The following is a 22,808-nucleotide window of genomic DNA, read 5'->3' on the forward strand; positions in this document are numbered from 1 at the left end:
TGAACATTCAGACAACTGGTTCTTCAGTTAATTTCTCATTTTCACCACACTGGAAATTAAATCAAGCCATGAATTATGCAGCATTATGAGAAAACTTTGCTTAAATATTCAGCAGGTTAAACATGGTGTGTAACTTACGTTCTTTCAATTTTAAAAGAAAACAGTAAGGTAAAAATGCTTTGAAAACTTCTGGTCCCCCCCCCCCATTATGTTTTAAAAGATGTCCACAAATAAAGTTAGTGTTTGTAAAGTGGGATATGAATGAACTGTTAAAAAACAGAAAAAGGGTTTATGCTAATTTAAAATGCAGTTGAATTAAGTAAATAAGTATTTATGGTGGAAATACAATTAACTTGTGCTATCAGTTGTTCAGCCTACACTGTTGCACTCACACTTCTGTGCTGACCCGGAACATTACACAGGTACAAATGTAGGAATTACTGCTAGCAACCACCTTTACTGACAACTCAGAAGCCAACTCTGCTGCTACAGTTCTGTACTCTGCTTGATAGTATATATGAACAGGATTTCAGGTGGTGGGGCAGCAAAGACATGCTTCTTACTTTGCTTGGAATATCAACAGGTGCAGTAGAGGTCACACTGCTGTTGCAGCTGCACACATCTGTGGATTTGTGGTTTTGATCAAAGAAGTAAGTTTAGTAAACATTTTCTGCCTCCAATAACTTATTCCAGTGAAATCCAATAAACACTGGTTTCATCTGATATTTCTTCCAATTTTATCCTTCCTTCAAGGAGTTACAGGCTCTATCTTCTGTCCATTTTATAATAATCAACAGTTCTATGAGGTATATTGAGCTAAGAAATGGTGACTAGATTGAGGCTACCCAATGAGCTTCAGAGCTGAGGAGGTATCTCTTCCACACTGGTGTTATCCAATGTCTTCCAGATGTTGGGTTACAGTTCCCATAATCCCTGGCCAAAAGCCATGCTTTCTGGGGCTGATGTGAGTTTTAGTCCAACAGTATCTGGAAGGTGTGCCACATCAGCCATCCCTGCATTACGCCACAATCTCTTGTTATTTTCTTATCCATATTAGCTACAAATGACTATGCTTTTCCCCTCACAAACTTGGATTGAAACTCCTACTTCATGCATAAGAACGCTCCAAAAGGAAGGGGGAAGAACCTTTTTTTTAATTCTAAATGCCTTCATTTTATTGATAGAATTGTAGTTTAAAAATGTAACAGGTAACTTAATTGATGTTAGTTCATGTTGAGAGAAGTTCTTTTAGTTCAGATAGTTCTATGTGAAAACTGCATTACAGTAGAAAACGATACTGACTAGCAAGATAGTAAGAGTTTGCCTATGCCAGGGGTCTGCAACCCGCGGCTCCGGAGCCGCATGTGGCTCTTTTACACCTTTGCCGTGGCTCCGGGGCGGATACTAGCGAGGGGAGGAGGCGCATTGTGCGCCCTGACACTCCCCACTGTGGCGGGCGCTGTACAGTGGTGCCCCGCAAGACGGAAAACCCGCTAGACGAAAGGGTTTTCCGTTTTTTAGTTGCTTCGCAAGACGATTTTCCCTATGGGCTTGCTTCGCAAGACGAAAACGTCTTGCGAGTCTTGCAATTTCCCCCCCGCTTCCCCCCTTTTTCTAAGCCGCTAAGCCGCTAATAGCCTTTTAGCAACTAAGCCGCTAAGCCTTTAATAGCCGCTAATAGTGCTAAGCCGCTAATAGGGTTGCTTCGCAAGACGAAAAAACCGCTAGACGAAGAGACTCACGGAACGGATTCTTTTCGTCTTGCGAGGCAACACTGTACTGGCTGTGACATCGCATGGGGGCAGTGCGTGCGTTAGTCATGCACCGTCCCGACTTCACCTTCCCGGTTTTGCGGCTCCCAGTTTTTTTCTCCTTTGGAAACGGGTCCAAGTGGCTCTTTTTGTCTTAAAGGTTGCAGACCCCTGGCCTATGCACATGAATTCACAATGTGATGAAACGGAAACAAATTGTGATGACAAGGGATTGCCCTTATTAACAAAAATTAACTAATCACAGGGTCTGGGTGGCATCCACCTGGCCTTTCTCAAAAGATTTCAAATGTGAAATTGCTGATCTTTTAACAAAAATATAGTTCCTAAGATCAGACACACTGATAAAAAGTAGCCAACTTTTGGGGGGGGCGGTGGGAGGAATGTGGGAAATAACAGGCCAGTTAGCATAACATCTGTTCCAGGAAAATTGGTGGAAAGCATTATTAAAGATAGAATTGTGAGGTATATAAAAGTACAAGAGTTGTTGAAACAAAACCAGCATGACTTCTGCAAGGGTAAGTCCTGTCTCAACATTCTAGAGTTCTCTTGAGAGTGTCAACAAGGATATCGGTTGAGGTGACCCAGTTGATACTGTGTACTTAAACTTCTAAAAAGCATTTGATAAAGTATCTCACCAAAGACTCCTGAGTAAGCGTAACAGACATGAAATGAGAGGTCCTCTTATGGATCAGGAATTGGTTAAGTAGCAAGAAGCACAGAGTAAGAATAAATGGACAGTTCTTCCAATGGAGGACTCCAAAGGATCAGTATGGGACCTGTACTTCTTAATGTATTCATTAATGATCTAGAGTTTGGGTTGATCAGGGAGATAGCAAAGTTTGCTGCTGATAGCAAATTGTTCAATGTGGCTAAAAAGAATTGCAGGCAGTTCCAAAAGGATCTCCAAACTGGGTGAATGGGCAGTAAGATGGCAAATGCAATTCAAAGTAAGGTGCAGAGAGATCATACTTTTAAGTACTATATATATGCTAATGGGACCTGAATTTTCAGTGACTGGCCAGGAATGAGACACATAGAGGATAAGCGTGAACCAAATGGCAAAAGTGATGTCCACGTTCAGGATCTTTAAAACTGCCAATATAATGTTACACATATCTGGTGAGACCACACTTGAAATACTGTGTGCAGTTTTGGTCACCTCAAGTTGGAAAAGGTTCAGAAAAAGGCAACCAAATTGGATCAAGGGACTGGAACAAGTGCATAAGGAAAGGTTAACAACATTCAGGCTCTTTATTTTAGAAAAGAGGTGAGTACACTTGATCTTACCCAAAAAGCCAAGAAGTGACGATAAGGATGTAGAAAATCATGTATGGTAGGAAGAATAACTCTATAATTCTATAATTTTGACCATCCAATGAAGCCAAATGCTGGAAGTTTCAGGAAAAACTTTTTTCTGGTCCTAGAAATAGGGGTAGAAATGGTGTAGTATACAGGACAGCTGGTTGTGTACAGGTGTGACACATGTTGACTTCTCTTGTCAAATACAATTTAATTTTCTTGTAAGCACTAGAAAATATATCTGTGGTCACCAGCTACCTTAGTAAACAAAGATCATTGAGGTGGTTTTCTGCAACTTCAGTGAAGGTTAATGTTTAAAGTTTATGCAAGCTGAATTAAGTTCTAGGTTTTCAGAATGAATTGTTTCAGGTTATTAACATATGCATGCATCTACAGTGTTGTCTTTTTGTTAGGGATCTGGGATTCTTCCTGTTAGTTGGGGAGACAATGGCATAGTTGCATTGAGGGATATAAGTAGCCTCTTGAATATTGTGGGTATTGTTCTCTGGCACATTTCTTATTCTAATCTGAATAAGAGGATTCTCATAGAATGTGATTGCATAGTACATGTGCTTTAGTGTGTTGCTACATTTGATTTAAGTGGTTATCGGCCACGTTACTAACACCAAGCATTTGCTCAGATTTGAGAATTAAATTTTAAATACTTGGGGGCAAATAAATATTGGTATGGATACATTTCAGGGCACTTAGGTGGAATCTACACAAATATAAAAATCGTTCTGGAAATGCTTTTTTTTTAAAAAAAAGAAAACATTTTTAAAAATACATTGAACTTAGCATAAGGTTCACTATCGCTATCTAGTGTAACATTGTATATTGCACTTAAAACACTATGTTTCATTTGCAGCTGTATAGCTGAGTCCTTAGATTAAAAAGTACAGGTAGTTAAAGTGCAAACAAGCTATGTTAATTCATTTTTTTCCAGTGAGTCTTGAGTATGACTAACGTTGGATATCATTCTAAGTCTTCCTACACAAGGGGTTGTTTATCAAATTAGAGTGATTTAGCCTTGTGTACACAAACTATTTCGAGCACACCCACCCACCCATGCTTCCTGGGAACTGTGGTTTGCACCTCATGGAGCTACAATTCCCAGCACTCTTCTCAAACTACTGTTCTTAACGATTCTTCAGGTGTGTGCTTTAAATGTATGGTGCATATGCAGTCATAGTGATTTGCGTCAGATCCTGATGATGTTTCGCAACTTGTTGAATCGTTCCTGGGGTCTTGCCCGTTAGCTGCTGAATTAGCGTGCCTTCCCCTCCTTCACTGCCCTAATTGCAGGGGAGCCTGTTGGTTACTGCATGGAGGTCCAATGTAGTGCTTTCCAGGTGTTTTGAACTGTAGCTCTCAGCCAGCATGGCCTGTACTTAGGAGTGATGGTAGCTGTAAACAACATTTGGAGGGCACTGCATTGACTACCCCCTGATTAGTGTCTCTTGAGAGCACTTAAAGAACAACACATTCTTCCTCCTGCTGGTGTCTGACATTTACATTTTTAAAAGTTAGGGGTGGGGATTGCATTCTTCCATGGATAGGGATTTTGCATCTCCACCCTCACGCCAACTTTTAAAAAATAATATACCTGGAGAAGCTACTGGCAGTTTCCATGCATTAAAGTTATCTTTTCCCTCCACTCCAGCACACAAAAAATCCAACACCATCAGAACGAGCAAAGCACAATGCTAATTCTCAAGTTTTTAGCTTTAACACTGGGAGGAAGTCCTCTGAATCTTTTTTAACATTTAGTTGAAAAGTCAGCAGCTGAACATAGGTTAGTGGAACAGAAATAAGACTGGTTGCCAAAATACCTGGCAATATTAGAATGGGGGGTGGGGGGAAAGTATTTTAAGTAACTTCCAAGTTGCTGTTTTTAAAAGTATGGCAACAGGGCAATCCTGTATGCATTTCAGGCCTCGGGAGCAGAGTAATTTTTATGTTGTGACCAGCCAGTACTTTTGCAAGAGACCTTGGCATTCCATTCTAGAGAAGCCTTGGGGAGGGTTGCACAGCAGAAGCCTCTAGCATAGACAAAATAAAACAAGGGTAATGACAGGGCAAAAAGCAATGGTTTGATAAATATGCAGTGTTCACTCTTGATGACCACCCTTTATTTCTAGTTTATTTGAGCAATTCTGATACTTCCTGAGAATATTTGAACAGATCTAACAATAACAAGGTTGGTATTTATTTGCATGAACTGTGTCCCCCCTTTTTTTCTGGGGGGGGGGGAGTTTTCTTGCCCAGTTCTTCCTGTCCTGAAGGTATACTGGAGTGGAATATTTCAGGTGAGCTTCATAATGTAAAAGAAAAAGAGGTAGATAACAAAAATGAAAGTTAATTATCCATAGTTAACTGTTACTATAAAATTTCTGGTATCATCACTGAAATGTGTCAAATCACTGTATTTTAAACAAATACATTAAAATGCTTATTGTAAAATTACTCTGGTGTCTGGGATTTATTTTTGCACCATGACATTATTTCAGCAACTTTTTTTTAGTAACTACATCAGTGTGGGGTACCTGCAGCCCCAAATGTTGGACTCCAACTTACATCAGTTCTGGCCAACATGGCCAATGTTTGTAAGAGATTATGGGAGTGGTGGTTCAGCAACTTCTGGAAAGCAATTTCCCCCCAGCCCTGAACTACATAATTAACTTTATTTCAGTGCAGAGCAGCAAGTGTCTTATTCCTTATCTCAATGTGAAAACTGATTAAAAATTCAAATGTTAAACCAGGATCTGATTGATACAGTGCTTCCAGTCACTATTTCATGAAGCCTGTCTAGCAGTTGTTTTAAAAATGATGCTTGGATCCAGGGAAGCATGGGGCTGCCAAAGCATGCCATGCATGGTGCTGTAGAAAAGGTGGATAGGTCTCCCATAATACTAGACTCTGGGATCAACCATTAAAGTTGAATGGTGAGAGATTCAGGACAAAATGAAGTACAGTGGTACCTCGGGTTACAAAAGCTTCAGGTTACAGACGCTTCAGGTTACAGACTCCGCTAACCCAGAAATAGTACCTCGGGTTAAGAACTTTGCTTCAGGATGAGAACAGAAATCGTGCTCTGGAGGTGCAACGGCAGCGGGAGGCCCCATTAGCTAAAGTGGCACTAAAGGTTAAGAACAGTTTCAAGTTAAGAATGGACCTCCAGAACGAATTAAATACTTAACCTGAGGTACCACTGTACTTCAAACAGCATTCAGTTTAACAATGGAATTGACTTGCCACTGTATCTAGTCTGATGCTTCTGAAAATGAATCGCCGGGAAGGCATGAGTAGGAGAGAAGGGTGCATGCTGTTGTGCTCAATCCTTGCTTGTGGGCTTCTCATATAGGCTGGCTACTAAACAGAATGCTGGATAGGCCTTGCCTTTGGTGTGATCCAGCCAGGGTAGGGGGGCAGTATATCTCATGAATCTCCTACAACACAATTATGTTTCAGGAAATGAATGCAGCTAAAAGTGGGATATTCATGCAGGTATAAGCTTGCCCACAAAATGCTAGATTACATGGGCCTTTGGTCTGAGCCAGCAGGGCTTTTTTCTTAGGTTATGACTTCCCCAACCTCTCTTGCTCCCAGCAGTTTTCCAAGTGCCTCAAAAAACATTCTGAGGGTTGGGAAACGCTCCTGGATGGGTGAAGAATGGTTCGTGGAAAGTTGTGGATGTCTAAAAAGCAGGCAGAAGCACCTCCTGTGAGCAGGATGTCTATTTTTTTAAATTCTTTTTCCTATTCAGGAGGGTCACTCAAAAGAGGCTTCTTGGAGAGCTGGGAAAGTCACCTTCCAACAGCCTCTCACCAGCACTTTGATTGCTCCAGAATGACATCATGCCAAAGAAGAGGTTCTGATTCTGCTAGCCGATTTAACAGATCTTGGAAAAAGTTATCTTCCACAATCTAAATCTGAAAATATGACAAGGCAGTACCTCTGCAAGTGGCATCATTCTGCATTTTGGGATGGCCAACTGCAGCCATATAAACCTGAGGTCTTCTGGTTCAATGCCAAATTATATCTAGATCACTTGGTTGTTTAAGTTTCTCTGGTGTGAGTCCAGCCTCATACTACCCATGTGGTAGATTTACTGTATTGTCCAGAAAATTTGCTGCACTGCCACCCCAATGATTTGTATTTTTCATAAAGTCTTTGGAGCAGGCCAGTTCTTCAGGGCTATAAATTATTCTTTGCCCACTATATCTTTTCGCCCAAGATGTGTCTCAAGCATGTAAATTATTTGTAGCACATTTTGCTTGAGCTCAAAGTGGCATTTTACAGTTTATCTTAGAACATTTGTGAACTTACTGGTTCCTTTTCAAACATATACCATGAAGCACCTTTTCAGCTAGTCTCTCAGGGCCCAACTAGATAGGATTTGCCCTTTCCTAAAGAACACCCTTGACAGCATTGAGAGCTTTGGGTTGCCTCGTTTCTGCTGTAGCTGCTTTCTTACCTGGGATCAACCCTTTGATCCGCTAAGAAGCACTGCTGGACAAACCCCATCTTTCCTTGCAGAGACAGTTTTCTTGCCATAAACAAAATGAAGTATTCACACACCTCCACCTATGTTATTTAGCAAACTCACATGAAACAATTATCATTGGACAGTTCTCACTTTATAAACCATCACAGGAGGAAGATGAGCGAAGCTGGTAGAATGAGAGAAAGTGGTCATCAATGGTGGGGGCAGGGAGTAATAGTGCTAAGAAATAAAGCACTAAAATTGCTACTGGACTATGAAAGGCAGATATATTTTACAGTTATAGCCTGACTGCTCCAAGGAGTTCATGGTGGTGTACATGGTTCTTCACCTATCCTCACAACCACCCTTGAGGTAGGCTGAATTACTTTGGGGGTGGGATTCACACATAGAATCTAACATGGAGCAAAGACTGGTTTTTGGACTCCCATCATCCCTGACCTTTGCCTTAGCTGGCTGGGGCTGATGGGAGTCCAACATCTGAAAAGTCACAGGTTCCTTCTTTGCATGTTAAAGAAATGGCTATCTGTTCTCCTTAATCTCTATTACAATCCTGTTTTCATAAGATGTGTGACTAGCAAAATAAAAATAAAATACAGCTGATGGAAATGGGCCTTGCCGTCTCTTCTTTCACCATCCTACAGACTGGCTGGCTACAAATGGAAGGCTTAGGCAGGCTGGAATCCTATGCTTGCTTACCTGGGAATAAGACTGCTAGAAGGCAGCGTGGCTTATTTCTGAGTGGACACATTGCAATGTCAGCAGCACTGCGCTAGGGAGGTCAGTGGGAAGGTCTTTCTCTCTTTCCTGATTATCACACCTGCAATCTGAAGTGGTACAGTCCTGGAACAGTTTTACCTGCTCATCTACTTTTTGTGCTCCTGAGAAGACCCCGTGTCATACTTTTATTTTGCAAAAGTGGTAATAGCTACTGCAAAATTACCACTTTTCGGGGCTGAAAGTGGTAATTTGCAATAGCTATTGTTGGCCGCCACTCTATACTATTTTCATCATGCTTCAGCAATCCTCAATAACTAGAAGAGATTCCATTTCTCACGAGGACGCCGATATTTGCTCCTTCAGCGCAGCTTCCATAAAAGCTGAACGGCTAGGAGAGTAGCGAAAGGTGAACCATTGCATGCTGGTTCGTGTAGTTTCACAAAGCGGAAACGCCCGTCTCTTGAAGTAGTTTGTCCCTTCTCCCACAACGTCCACTCCTCCTTTCAGGCCCAGGGGTTTTTTCCCCTCCCAACGTGGTTCCTTTATATAGAGATAGGAAAGGGAAAGCGAGAAAGTCCTCTTAGGGCTGCCCAACAGTTGTGCCTGAAGAGAATATTTATTGACGCTCTGAAATATAACTTCCTGCGTTAAGGGATAAAAAGAGAGGCTTTCTTAGACCAATATGAACCGTTAGAGGCAGAGTGTGAGGGAACAGGAGGGTTGTCAAGGCGTAGAGCGGAGCATTTTTTTCAATCAGGCGAGATTGGAGGCGCCCCCCCTCGTGAGGTGAAAGGTCAGGCAAAGGGGGCCTTCCCCCTCTCCTCGCCCTTCCCCCACCTCCTGACATGCCAACCCAGCAGTCGGCGGCGGAGCAGCTGCACGAAAGGTAGGTTGCGGGGTAGGAGGTTTGGGGCGCTGCTGGGCGGGATGGAACGGCGCCCCTCAGTAGGGCGGGGAGGTGGGGGCCAGGCAGGCCAGAGCCAGTTCTTAACGGAAGCAGGAGCCCCTGAACGCCTGCCCACCTCTGGGACAGTGGCGCCTGGGAAGGGGGGGTCTGTGGTCGGGCATTCAGTGGGGCTGTTCCTGGTGTGGGGGGCAGGTCTGTGGGGGGCGAGCTCGATATCCCCCTCCCCAGGCGAACCGTGAGGCGAGCAGGGCATTCAAGCCACTCTGCGCCAGTCATTATGGTGACCGCTGCATTCTCTCAGGCGTTGCTAACCGAGTCTGGGTTTGTTAATTGCAGGTTCTAGGTTTTTCCAACCCCCTTTTTCTTTTGTGCTCATTCTGAAGCCCCGGAAATGGAGTTTGAGCTCATGGAGAATGACATCCTAGAGTCGCTGGAAGACCTCGGGTATGTATGAGAGCAAATCTGTCTAAATAACTTGTACTTTGGATTTTTTTTAAAAAAAAGTTTTTATTTTTTTTGTTATGTGTCCTCACCCCCGTGCTCTGTGTTTTGTGGGGCAATCATTTACAGTACTAATCATCACTAAATTCTTGAAGTGTTGTGGGGGGGGGGAGTTGCGTGGAGGTGGGGAGGGGAGGTTAGTGCTCAGTGTTAGAAAAAGGCAATATCTATAGCGGTTTCTTAACAAGATAACATTCTGCGCACTGAAAGATCCATTCTCTTTGGCCTAGTAAACAGTCTCGAACCATATGATTTATTTCTGAAATAAAGCAGCTGTGGAGATGAACTGGATTGGAAACCACTATGAGCTTTATTTTGGAGGAGGGTTTTGATTTGGACCAATTAGCAGAATAACCTGATATTTTACCAAAAGCGTCTTATCATTTGCATCAAGATGGGTATACTGGTCTGAGGTTCTGAAATGAACAAAAGTATATCATCTGCAAATGAAACTAACTTACGTTCAACTGAATTATGAACTGCTTTGTGAATCTCACAGCGTTGTCTAATAGCACTAAAAATGGTTGAAAATGCAAATCAACCGTCTGCCTCCACCACCTTTCAAGGCATCCCAAGATCACAGAGTATTTGGTGTTACCGCCATGTGCTGTGCATGAAGGCAGGGCCACATTCATCCAGCAGACTTTAAAAAATCTATCTGGCAGTCCAGCATCATTTAAAAAACCTCCACAAAGAAATTTCTACAATGTTGACCCCCCCCCACCACCTCAGTGCTCCTTCTCCATAATATTTACTGTTATTCCCTATAAATATATTCTACAATATGAATCAGTTGCCATTCATCCTTCCCTTTTAGCACAAAGTATTTCTCATGCTGCAGCCCTACACATATGTAAAAGTAAGCCTAAATGAACACAGTGAGACATAGTACCAAGGAAACCTGCCTAGACTAATGTTAATCATGCTTTAGCCTTTTCTATGAGGCAAGTGTGATGCTCCGTTTATGTGGTGTGGGGACTAGTAATGCTATTTCTCTCTTGTACCCACACAATTAAAAGCATACTGTACAAAAGGTTCTCATTGCTTTTGGAACATTTCTCTAGCTGCTGCTGCTGCTTCTTTTTTGTAAGATGGCACAATTCCTGTAGTTTTTGTTTTGATTTGTTTGGCTTTTCAGGAAAAAAAGATGATAAGCTAGCAAATATTTAGAAATACCTGCTGCAGAAAATTTTAAAATGCCTGCAACAGAGGATTTTGCTTACTGTTGCAAATCTTCTGAGTTTTCTGTAAATAGTAGTAATAGATAATACACTATGAATGGTAAGGAATTTTGTCATGTGTGTTCTCAAAAACAAATTTGCTTGCATTATTCAGTAAAGACCTGGATTGGGATCCAAAGAAGTGCTGAAAGTGCATGCATGGGGTAGTACTGTGAGTACAGTGGTTCCCAATTTGAAAGAGAAAAGCTGCTTTTAAAGCAGAACAGGGGCTTATCTCTTTGGCATTGTTATGGCTGGCTGGGCAGTTGTCCCAAAACATCTGCATCAGTTCTTTGAATTCTCTCCTTGATTCTGTTGTTCAGGGACGTGGTGGTGGGGAGACGTAGCATGCTAGTGCAGCAAAAAATGAATGTATATTTCCCCCTTATCTTCACTACTATACTTTTATTGTTGTTTAGATGTATCTTACATCTCCAGTCTAAATGCAATCCAGCAGCTGACAAAAAGAGGACAGTTCCTTGCACCAAGGAGCTTATAATCTAAACTTTGCAAGGGCAAGGAGCAGTAGAGGAAGGACCAAAGGGAGAAAGAGGCAAGGGCATCAGGCATTAGGGAGAAGAAGGAATGAGAGAGATAATTATAACAAGGGAAGATTGTGAGCAAAAAAATAAAGATGCTGATGAGGATATAGACTTCAATTCAAAGCATGCTAATTTGAAGGAAGTACCTTTGAAATGACTGGTGTTCCAGATAAATATATTGAAGTGTTAGTGGTGTTATCACCAAATATGCATGGATTACATACCTCAGAAATTGTACAGTGGCTTTTAATAACATGTTCTTATTTTTGTTTGTTTGCCAGTTACAAAGGCCCATTGTTAGAAGACGGTGCTCTGACCCAGGCAGCTTCTGGGGGGGCCAGTTCCCCTGAATATACTAAACTCTGTGCTTGGCTAGTGTCAGAGTTAAGGCTATTTTGCAAACTAGAAGAAAATGTGCAAGCGACTAACAGTGAGTAATCATGAGTCTGACACCATTGATTTATTTATGTCTTTCTTATTAACTCTGAAAACTTGTGCTGGTATAGATGCTTCCAAATCTGATGTGATAGGTTTTTCACATGCAAGTTGAACTTCTCAGGAAGCTGAATACTGTGCCCAATGCCACATTCTGTTTTTGCCTACATACCCATAAAAAGGAAATAGGTTATTTTAATCTTCAGCCTTGAATCTTGATAACATGTATGGAAGCAGTCTCTTCATAATGTAACTTTGTCTTAACTCTTGACAAAGAGTTAATAGTTGAACCTCTTAAATGAAAATGATCTGTGTCTTAAGGTCCCACGGAAGCAGATGAGTTCCAGCTTGAAATGAGTGGGTTACTGGGTGAAATGAACTGCCCATATACAACACTAATATCAGGAGATGTCACCAAGCGCCTTCTCAATCAGAAGAACTGCCTGCTGCTGCTCAGTAAGTTGAAAATAACAAAATATTTTTGTTTCTTTTTGTGCCACTGTGGAGATAATTAGGACACTTGTCCTTTCCCTGATCCTTCTTCAGAACTTATGATACTGTGATATTTAGAAAGAGAATATAGTCGGATCTGTTGAAGCTTTGGATTCATATTGTCTGTATCATATTGGAAGCTGTCCAAGTAAAAACAACAACAACCAAGCATTTTTCTCTTTGCTTGTTATGAACAAACTTTGTCAGCATTTGAAAGTGAAAAGACATCTCATTCAGATGTGATGTAGTAAACACAAAGGAATAGCAGCTCTCCCCAGCTACTTAAGAACCATCCTGCTCTTGGAAGAGATCTAGCTTCCCCCCACCCCTATTTGTGCTTTGTCTGTGCTGTCTTAGTACAGAGTTTTATCTGATATTTATCCTAATAGAATTGGAAGGGACCACAAGAGTCATCTACTCAAACCCCTTGCAATGCAGGAATCTTTTGCCCAGCGTTGGGCTTGAACCCATAACCCTGAGATTAAAAGTCTCATGCTCTATTCTTATGTAAACTACTTTGTGAGGTTTGCTTAAAAAGCAATGTCTGAATGTCTAAATTAATAAATCACATTCTGCAAAGGCATTCCATGCTTGCTTGAGCACTGTTACCCTTAGCAGATCTGCCACTTGGTATTCTGTTTTTTAGATCCTTGTCTTATCTGAACCTCACCTCTCATTCAGTTAACATAAATATGTTATGGAATCCAGAATAGTTTCTTTTATGTTCACAACTAACTAAGGCAGATATTTGTTAAAAGGTGCTAAATTGTAGCTTTTCTTCCTTCAGCATACCTCATCTCAGAACTGGAAGCTGCCAGAATGCTCTGTGTGAATGCTCCTCCCAAAAAAGCCCAGGAGGGGGGTGGTAGTGAAGTCTTTCAGGAGCTGAAAGGCATATGTATTGCTTTGGGCATGTCCAAGCCTCCTGCCAACATAACTATGTTCCAGTTCTTCAGTGGAATAGAAAAAAAGGTAAGAACTGAGGGTTTTGAGGTACATAGCTTGAATCCATGATTTACATCTGTCATCCTACTGCAGTGGAATGGCATTCTGAAGAAAGCAAGTGACTTTTCTGGGAGCATGATGGACTATGGCAAGAACAGATAGGTGGGAAAGCTCGAATGTGTATATAGAGCACCGTAAGCAAGCCCTGGGATCCAAGCTCACTTATTCATTAGGCTTTTGTTTTTATGTTTACTTAATAGATTTATATGCTGCTCTTCAGTAAACATATTTCAAGGCTGCTTACAAATAAAACAATAAGATACAAAGGAAAATGCATAGTTTAAAGCAATGAATTTGAAATACTGGAGATAAAGTAGCATAAAACGTACAATGGGTAAAATTAGGGACTGAAAGGCCAGGAAAGGAAAGGTGCTGAAAAGACATTGGAATAGGCACCAGGCAAGCCACCTTGGAGAGAGCTTTCCATTAATGTAGCACCACCACTGAGAGGGCCCTTTTCTTCCATCTCCCCCACCTTGCTGCATTTAGTGGGGACTCTTGGAGAAGGGCTTCCAAAGATGATCTTCGTATACAGGGTAGGCTCATTCTTAAGGACAACCTTCACCAGTTATAACTAACCCCTGAGAGTGAAAAGGTTTGTCGGGGGGGCAGGGGACCGAATCCTCTAAGTGGCATGGAATATTGAGAGACTAAGAGAGGGCGGGGGGAAACTGTCAGTGGAATAGGATGGCTAGAAATGAAAGTTTATAAAGCACTATCTCATTGTGTGAATAGGTCACTTCCTAGTTCACACTGAGAAGCTATTTTAAATTGTCTCCAGGGATGTGGAAGTGAGGCCTGCCCATAGATATTAATAGAGTGATCAGAAATTTTAATGTAGCTAGGGTTGGGCACAAGAACGTCCCCATTGCAAAACAAACAACCGGCCAGTGAGAATTAAGCATGCTCAGTGGGCAAAGAATGTTCACTGGTGGGAATGGAATGCAGCACCTGGAACCCTGAGCAGAAGAACTCACTGCAACTTATTTTCCCCGAGACATACAGTTAAGAGGCTTTCATTCTTGAATTGAGAATTTTTTTTAAGTTGTCTGTCCTTCCCACATTAATAAGAGGTTGTTTACTTTACTGATGCCAAAATGATGTTATTAAAGAATTGCAGAAGATTCTTATTTTAAACCAACACAATTATCTGAAAATTATAGGAATGTATTCTTTTGTGTAGCTTCTATTATGTATGAAGCATTCAAATTCCCTTCCAAATCCATATGTTTGGTGGGGAAGAGAGCAAGCATTCACTATACAATACTGTGCTATTCTATACTAACATAGTATATTTTTATTACAGTTAAAAGAAACATTAGCAAAGGTTCCTGCAAATCATGTAGGAAAACCTTTACTGTCAAAACCACTGGGTCCAGTTCATTGGGTAAGTCATACGTCTGTAAAACTCTTTTTATTCTATCCTTGACTCTTTTTGTTTTATATATTTTCTTTCATGTACATTAAGCAAAACTGTGTGATGATTTTTCTCAAGGCCTAGCCAATTCTGATCAAGTTCTCAGTTTTACTTAGAGCGAAGCAAAATGCACTTGAGAAAATAGATTCTTGATTGTCCCAAGTTCAACACATCCAAATTCACAATTGATTGTTATATCTTGACATCCCTCAGGAATGCAGGATGAGGAACCTCATATTTAAGGATTATATTAAACCATAATTAAAGCAGCGATGCAACTTGGGGTAGGGACAGTTCAGCAGTGCGTGATATTTATACACCTATAAATAGAGTTTACAGAGCATCTGGGTCTTTAGACATCCTGATATGGGGAAGGTTTTACTCTCCAAGTCTTCAATGATGCTGAGCCATTGTTTGGCAGGAACTATAGCCCATCCTAAAATTAGTCTTGGCATCCCCAGTAAAGTTTTTAAGTAGGAGCTGCAGAGGTCCTTTTTCTTATTCTGCAGCCAATTACTTGGAACATTTCATCTGATGCTTCTCTTCCTGGCATTTGTTCTTAATATGTATAGTTGTGTTTATTTTATAGATAAGAAAATGTAAACCTTGGCCTTCCATTACAGTCACAGCACTAATAGGAACACTGATATTATAGTTCTTCTAGGAATCTGTGTTAGTTTTATCAATTTGGATTTAAAACGTTTGAGTCTTTATGGAACTGTTGTGTTCTTGATAGTTGTCAAGATGAAGGCTACTTTAATTCTAGAATTTTCAAAATTTTAACGTCTTTGAGGTAGTGCTGGAGGATACAATGCTGTCTTCCACTGAGAAACCCCATGGGACTTTTCCCTCTTCTGTTCTTTGCATGTAAAGTAAATGTGAATTGAATGATGGATTAACCACCAAGGTCTGGTCTGCATGTAACACTTGTGGCTTCATAAACCGTAGTTGATCAAGCCAGGAAAAATTGTTGACTCTTGTACCCTCCCTTAGCTTCCCTGTCTTGCTCAGTGACTTTGACCGTTCAGTCCTGACCTCTTTAAAGTATGGTTTTCTGTTACATCCAAAATGGGGAGCAGTCATTTGATGTTGGTTTAACTTGCCAGGAATCAGACCGTGCTTTAAAATTGTAGCTAGTAAACTAACATTAATCTGCAAGTCCCCATTACAGTGGAACCAGGGAACTATGGTGTTATGGTGTTAAGAGACTGGGATCGAAACCCCCAGATTAGCACATGATTGGGGAGCACATGGGCCTGAGATGCTGTTTCTTGGCTTAGTACTCTAGTACATTGCACACTAGGAATGCCTTGGCTGAGAAGCAGTGTAATATGTGATATGCATTTTTATTTCAGGAAAAAATTGAAGCTATTAATCAAGCCATAGCCAATGAATATGAAGTCCGGAGGAAATTGTTAGTGAAGCGTCTGGATGTGACTGTCCAGTCGTTTGGCTGGTCAGATCGAGCAAAGGTACAGTTTGCATTCTGCAACTTGCTTTGGCCTTGCAAAGAGCTTTTTTTCTTCTTCTGTCTGCCAAAAAAACTCTCTGATGGCGCTGATGGGGGTGGAAGTATTCCATAATTTAATTGACTTGTCTCTGAATGTACTAAGCACTTTTGTTTAAAGCTTATATTTCATTTGGTAACTCTTTTGTTGACACTTAGGAGTAAATTTAATCACCAGCTGTGTACTTGTGCTAGGGGCAAGTGAAAACTTCAGTGTAGCTCACTGCGTATCTGCATTTCACATGTGTTGCCAGTATAAGAATGTCATCGTGAAACGATTATTACCACTTTGCACTTTTCCACTTCTAATTGAATAGTTACCCCATAGCATTGCTAATCATTTGTTTCACAAAATGTACCAAAATCACTATATTACAGTGCCTCATAAATATTTATTTTGAACCATTTTTTCTCAGGAGATCTGTAAATGGGGGAAACTGCAATTTTAAAATGCAGCCTGAACAAGTTTCAGAAATGCAGAATAAGATACAGACTTGGAAAATGGTTGGCGAAATAGGTAGTGGAAAAACAAAGTAACATTGGGGAAGTCTCCGAAGCTGGATTTACTCCGAAGCTGGATTTACTCCGAAGCTGGATTTACAGTGGTGCCCCGCAAGACGAATGCCTCGCAAGACGGAAAACCCGCTAGACGAAAGGGTTTTCCGTTTTTGAGTTGCTTCGTAAGACGAATTTCCCTATGGGCTTGCTTCGCAAGACGAAACGTCTTGCTAGTCTTGCGGTTTCCCCCCCCCGCTCCCCCCCTTTTTCTAAGCCGCTAAGCCGCTAATAGCCTTTTAGCAGCTAAGCCGCTAAGCCTTTAATAGCCGCTAATCCGCTAATAGGGTTGCTTCGCAAGACGAAAAAACCGCTAGACGAAGAGAATCGCGGAACGGATTCTTTTCGTCTTGCGAGGCACCACTGTATATTGTCCCATTAGGCACTTTCCCATGAGCTCACACAGCATTTCTCATGAATTGTTAGTTGCCTGCCACGTGGGCCTTGATCTGTCCTTGGAGCTGTTGTTGTTTAAATTGGTAAATAATTAATTTTTAGCTGAATGTTTGTTTACATCTGTTGACTCTCTTCTTTTTTGGATTACAGAGCCAAACAGAGAAATTGGCTAAAGTCTACCAGCCGAAGCGTGCCACCCTTACTACCAAATGCGCTATATCTGTCGCTCACCTCTTGGCAGCTCGGCAAGACTTGTCAAAGATTATGAGGACGAGCAGCGGGTCCATCAGAGAAAAGACTGCATGTGCTATTAATAAGGTACCTTTGTCACATTGATATAATTTAGTTCCTACTGTGCTGTGGATATTAAATAACTTGATGGGGAAATTTTTGCATGCTTTCAGCACATACAATGCACACTCTGTTTTTGCCTCTCCCTTCCCACGGGTCCTTTTACCAGGTTTACAAAATGGCATTGGGGGGGGGGCTGGTTTCAATGCCAACTGTTCAACCTGCTACATTGGACAGGAGTTGTTAACTGTTCTGTGTCACATGTTGATATAGCACAGAGCAGGGTTCTTCAACCATGGGGCCCCTGTTTTGTTGGACTGCACCTCCCGTCCTCCCTGACCATTGGTTAAGGTGGCTGGGGATGGTGGGAGTTGTAGTCCAACAACACCAGGGACCTAAGGTTGAAGAGCTCTGGCAGAGAGGATCAGCCTTTTGAGTTAAAAACAGCCCTATATCTGAGAATGAGTTCCTTGTTTACTTAAGAGTATTTTTAGATATTATTACCTAAAGGTTATTGGCAAAAGTCTAGGTACATGCTAATAATAAATTGGTGTTGCACAAGGTACAGTAAGAGTGTCATACTGGTTTGCAGTATTACAAGGTAGTCATGTAGCAAGAAAATCCTCTATTGTAGCTGTGCTTATCTGTGGAAGCATATTTTGACTTTCAACAAAGTTAGCAAAACCTAGTGGAAGCCATGTGGGACTGGATGGATGTGGATGCAAATTCTATGTCAGCCATGAATTTTCTCAATTATATTTGAGAGTCATACTCTTCCCCTAATTAGGGCTTGAGGTGGTCCCCTGCGCTACACTGGCTGCTCTCCCCACTTTCTCTCCCCCACACACCCCGGCCCCTCTGGGGAAATAGCGATTATCTAGTGTCCATTGCCAGCGCTTGCCAGAGCAGTGCACCCAGCAGAACACTTTTTAAAGTTGTTTTTTTTAGGTGGTGACCAGTGTATGCTAGCCCAAAAGTACCCATGCGAAGTGTTGGTGGCTGTGCCTGTTTTCTAATGCACTGCCACTCCCCTATATCTCTTGCTGCCACTGTGTAGTCATTTAGGTATCCCAAACAAAGCCCCCACTATACAAGGACCACCACTACCTCTTCAAGACTAATTATTTTCAGAAATGAAAAAAATACAGTCAAAGCTTCCTTAGATTTAAAGCAAAAGAGCAATAGATCGCTGAGTCCCAAAATGTAAAATCTATCTGGAAGATACCTCATGTCAATAAGAGAAAATATCTAACAGAAAATTTAAAAATGAAACGTAATGGGCAAGGAAGCCCATTTTTTCTGCATTCCAGATGTGGACCATCTCCATCCCTAAACACTGCTATAATAAAGGATTACATATTGAACTGCTGAAAGATCCTTCCCACCCCCCTTCTTCAGTACATCACCTCTGTACACTTCCATTTCAACTCCTTTTTTAAAAGTACAGTGTTTTCAGATTATTAAATAGTGTTATAAATTATTCAGGTACCAGGCATGCTTTGTGACTGGCGTGGGTCCAGTTGCAATCACATGGAGATCTCTGGATGCCAGGCTGGCAACTGGGAAAAGCCAAATGTCACTTAGACTCAGGTCCTTAGAGAAGGATCTGGAATATTTTCCTTGAAGTTTGAATTTGTTTTATTCTGGATTGCTTTATTTGATGTGTTGCAAACCACTTTTAGATTTGTTCTTTAAAATATAAAGCGGTATAGAAATGAAATGAATAATATCAATTGCAAAAAAAAGCATGTAGACATTCCATTGTGGCACCCATAACCTAGGTTTAAGGTGCCATTTGGCGATTAGCTTAGATATCAGAGTTTTTAACACTGTAAGTAGCGCAGTTCTTCCCTTATGTTAATTCTTCCAACACATTGCCTTCTTTTGCTTTTAGGTATTAATGGGCCGAGTGCCTGACAGAGGTGGCAGACCCAACGAAATTGAACCTCCTCCTCCCGAAATGCCACCGTGGCAAAAAAGGCAAGATGGTCCTCAGCAGCAAAGTGGTGGAGGCAGGGGTGGCAGAGGTGGCTATGAGTCGTCCTATGGAGGTCGTGGAGGTTATGAGCAAGGGGGCCACGACCGAGGAGGCCGCGGAGGATATGACCAAGGAGGCTACGACCGTGGCAGCCGCGGAGGGTACGACACATCCTACGGAGGCCGTGGAGGCCATGAACACGGGGGTCACGAGCGAGGAGGGCGAGGACGTGGTGGCTATGACTATGGAGCCAGAGGGGGAGGCAGAGGAGGCAAACCCCAAGGAGGCTGGACTGATGGTGGAGGAAGTGGCTATCAAGATGTCAACTATAGGGATAGTAACTACAGAGACGCAAGCTTTCAAACTGGGGGTTATCACGGTGGTGGCGGCTATCAAGGAGGTGGCTATGGTGGTTATCAATCTTCATATTCAGGAAGCGGATATCAAGGTGGTGGCGGCAGCTACCAGCAAGACAACAGATATCAAGATGGGCACTCCAATGATCGAGGTGGAGGCCGCGGAGGAGGCCGCGGCCGTGGTCGTGGCGGCCGTGGCGGGCAAGGAGGTGGCTGGGGGGGAGCAAGAGGTGCACAGAACTTTAATCAAGGGGGGCAATTTGAGCAGCACTTCCAACATGGGGGATATCAGTACAATCAGTCTGGATTTGGACAAGGAAGACACTTCACAAGCTGAGGCTGCAAAAGCTTCCATTTGGGCAGAGCTCATGTAATAGATTTTCTATGGTTTTCTTTCTGAATTAGTACCAGGCCATGTCAGGCTGCTTCCGGAAAATGATTGCTTTTGAGCACCTGCGAAAGGTGTGCATAAGTCTGATGCTGCCTAAAATGCAGCATTTCAACTCCAGGAAGCTCAGAACTTTGACAGCAGCCCTGGTTCTGTTCACTAAAGGAAAATTGAGTACATGTCTGTCACACCTTTAATATGCAAACTAGTATGTCTGTCAGTTTTTACATGAGCTCATTCTTCCTTTAAGAATCTTCCGCTCTTCAAGCCACTTTGAATATTGCTCTTCACCCTGATTTTCTGTAGACAACAAGCTGACTTCAAACCTGTATTGTAAAGCTGCAGGTGTGTGTAGTTAGTTGTGTGCAAGACCCTTTGAAGTGGGTTGGATTTCTGCATTTGTAACTGCACAGAATTGCAGCCTACTTCACGGAGTCCATGTCTATTATATGAGCTCTACTGCTGATGACTTGTTCAATAGCCTTATCTCTCATTGATCAAAACCACACTCATGTCCCCATCAGAGACCCAACCACTGTCATGCCGCGCAAAGGTCATATAACAAACCGAGCTAAGTTGTGAACAGATAGTATATGTAGCCTTGTGCTTCAGCATAATTCAGATTCATTTCACACACCAGAAAACAGTTGATCCCCCGACCAGCCTAATTTTTACTTGAAATTAGCTAGCAGTAATGGCAAGCTGAAACTTGTTTTGTGCACGAGTTAATACCACTGATCAGCAATTATAGGAGGATTTCAATTTTGGGCATCTAACTTAAGACAAAATGCCCTTCAGGTGGGATTGTTACAGTTTTCCTTACTAAAAGTCACATCAGTGCGCCTTGCCTGGGGGGTTTTTGTGTGTGAGTGTGAGTGTGCGTGTGTGTACAGAAACATTGTCAAGCTGTGAAAGAAAAATGGCTGAAGGTGTGCTATTGTATAAAAGGTGAGCAATAAAAGTATCTGTTCTCCTATTGGTTTGTTTCTCTTTAACTTTCAGTTAGTGCATGGGTTACCAATATTTTTGAGCCAGCAGGCACAGCTTGACTTTAGAGAAAATGCTGTGGATGCTAGCAACAAAATGGCTGCCACTGGGCATGGACCAAGTTTGGAAAGAGTAGACAGTGCTGCTGCCCAAGTGTCAGGCTTTCCATGGGAAGTAAGCTTTTGTCCTGAGTGTCGACGTCACACCACAGTTACTACATGGTTGGCTAATAAGAATAGGAAGCATTCCCCAGTTCCCCAAAAAATACACAACGTGGCCACACACTCATACACACTGCACACACACAAACCACAAACCAGTGTGGTGTAGTGGTTAAGAGCAGTGGACTTGTAATCTGGTGAACCGGGTTCGCGTCTCCGCTCCTCCACATGCAGCTGCTGGGTGACCTTGGGCCAGTCACACTTCTTTGAAGTCTCTCAGCCCCACTCACCTCACAGAGTGTTTGTTGTGGGGGAGGAAGGGAAAGGAGAATGTTAGCCGCTTTGAGACTCCTGAAGGGGAGTGAAAGGCGGGATGTCAAATCCAAACTCCTCCTCCTCCTCCACAAACACATTCATCTGCCACTCAGGTGTACACCACATTTCTCCCTCTTGGAGAGACAACACAATATTCATACTGCCTTTCCTTCCTCACCTACTTCTCTCTCACAGAGGCCACACATCCATGCATCTGACCCACACGCACAGACCACATGTACTTCTCTCCCAAGTGCACATTTCCCTCTTGCGTGCACAAGGGGGGGTTGGCAGGAATAGTTAAAAACACTAGACAATTAAACACTAGACAGGTGGAACAGGCTGTCTCACCTATATATTTTGCCTCCTAGATTTTAAGAATGCGAGACATTTAGTGGCTTCCACCGGAGGTCAAAAAGCTCCTTGCAAATAGGGATGGGGCTTCTCACCTGTCTGCCTGTTTCTTGGTTGCAGCAAGTAGAACAGCTAGTAGTGGCAGGGAAATGGAAGGCAGTGATTCTGCCCCTTCAGGTGTATTGATCACAAGCAATTTTTGATCCTAGATGCTATTATAGGTCAAGGAGTATAAACGTTATGTTTCCCTGCATAGAACATATTCATAGCCAAATTGCTAATTCTCATGGATGTAGAAAACATCTTGATCAAGTGTTGGCAAGTGTTTTTAAACTGCTTTAAAAAATGAGAGGAGAGTGGGCTATCATTCTATTGTATGCCTAGAAATCAGCTTTGTACTTGCTCCTCTTCCCTGACCTTGGGACTCAGTTTCAGTTTCCTTATATGGTATTCTCCTTTGCCTTTTGCCACCAAAGTCTTTAACCAAGAAGGACACCCTAAATTCACCATAAACCTGATTTTTGTAAACGTACTAAGATACGGAAAGCAAGTAAATGCATGCAATTTAACTCAGTATGTGTATTTTATACTTTGATTAGAAGGTTAATTGCATTTAATTACTTTGCATAGCTTATTAGAAGTACATTAATTCTTATTTATGTGTAAGGTATAGATTACTTGTAAACCGTAACCCATTAGCATTAGG

The 22,808-nt window shown here is 42.0% G+C and overlaps 1 protein-coding gene and 1 long non-coding RNA gene across 2 annotated transcripts; one reads left to right on the top strand and one right to left on the bottom strand.

Annotated features, from left to right (window-relative positions):
- Positions 1–5,318: 5,318 nt before the first annotated feature.
- Positions 5,319–8,831, bottom strand: LOC114594513 (uncharacterized). The gene is made up of 2 exons (XR_003706004.2): positions 8,275–8,831; positions 5,319–5,385 (listed from the first exon to the last, which is right to left on the bottom strand). It is a non-coding gene; the product is annotated as an uncharacterized LOC114594513 (long non-coding RNA).
- Positions 8,832–8,950: 119 nt separating this feature from the next.
- On the top strand, positions 8,951–21,261 carry FAM98A (family with sequence similarity 98 member A). The gene is made up of 9 exons (XM_028724311.2): positions 8,951–9,181; positions 9,539–9,646; positions 11,747–11,895; positions 12,222–12,356; positions 13,180–13,364; positions 14,704–14,784; positions 16,170–16,286; positions 17,423–17,590; positions 19,458–21,261. The coding sequence occupies exons 2-9, from the start codon at positions 9,594–9,596 to the stop codon at positions 20,232–20,234; spliced, it is 1,665 nt and encodes a 554-aa protein (XP_028580144.1). The 5' UTR covers positions 8,951–9,181; positions 9,539–9,593; the 3' UTR covers positions 20,235–21,261.
- Positions 21,262–22,808: the final 1,547 nt, after the last annotated feature.

Source organism: Podarcis muralis, chromosome 3, assembly GCF_964188315.1.
Source record: "Podarcis muralis chromosome 3, rPodMur119.hap1.1, whole genome shotgun sequence".
In the NCBI taxonomy this organism is placed as follows: Eukaryota; Metazoa; Chordata; class Lepidosauria; order Squamata; family Lacertidae; genus Podarcis; species Podarcis muralis.

Coding starts and splice junctions, on each gene's coding strand:
- FAM98A (XM_028724311.2), top strand. CDS start 9,594: ATGGAGTTTGAGCTCATGGAGAATGACATCCTAGAGTCGCTGGAAGAC. Junction 11,896..12,221: donor AAATGTGCAAGCGACTAACA/GTGAGTAATCAT, acceptor CTGTGTCTTAAG/GTCCCACGGAAGCAGATGAG. Junction 17,591..19,457: donor CTGCATGTGCTATTAATAAG/GTACCTTTGTCA, acceptor TTTTGCTTTTAG/GTATTAATGGGCCGAGTGCC.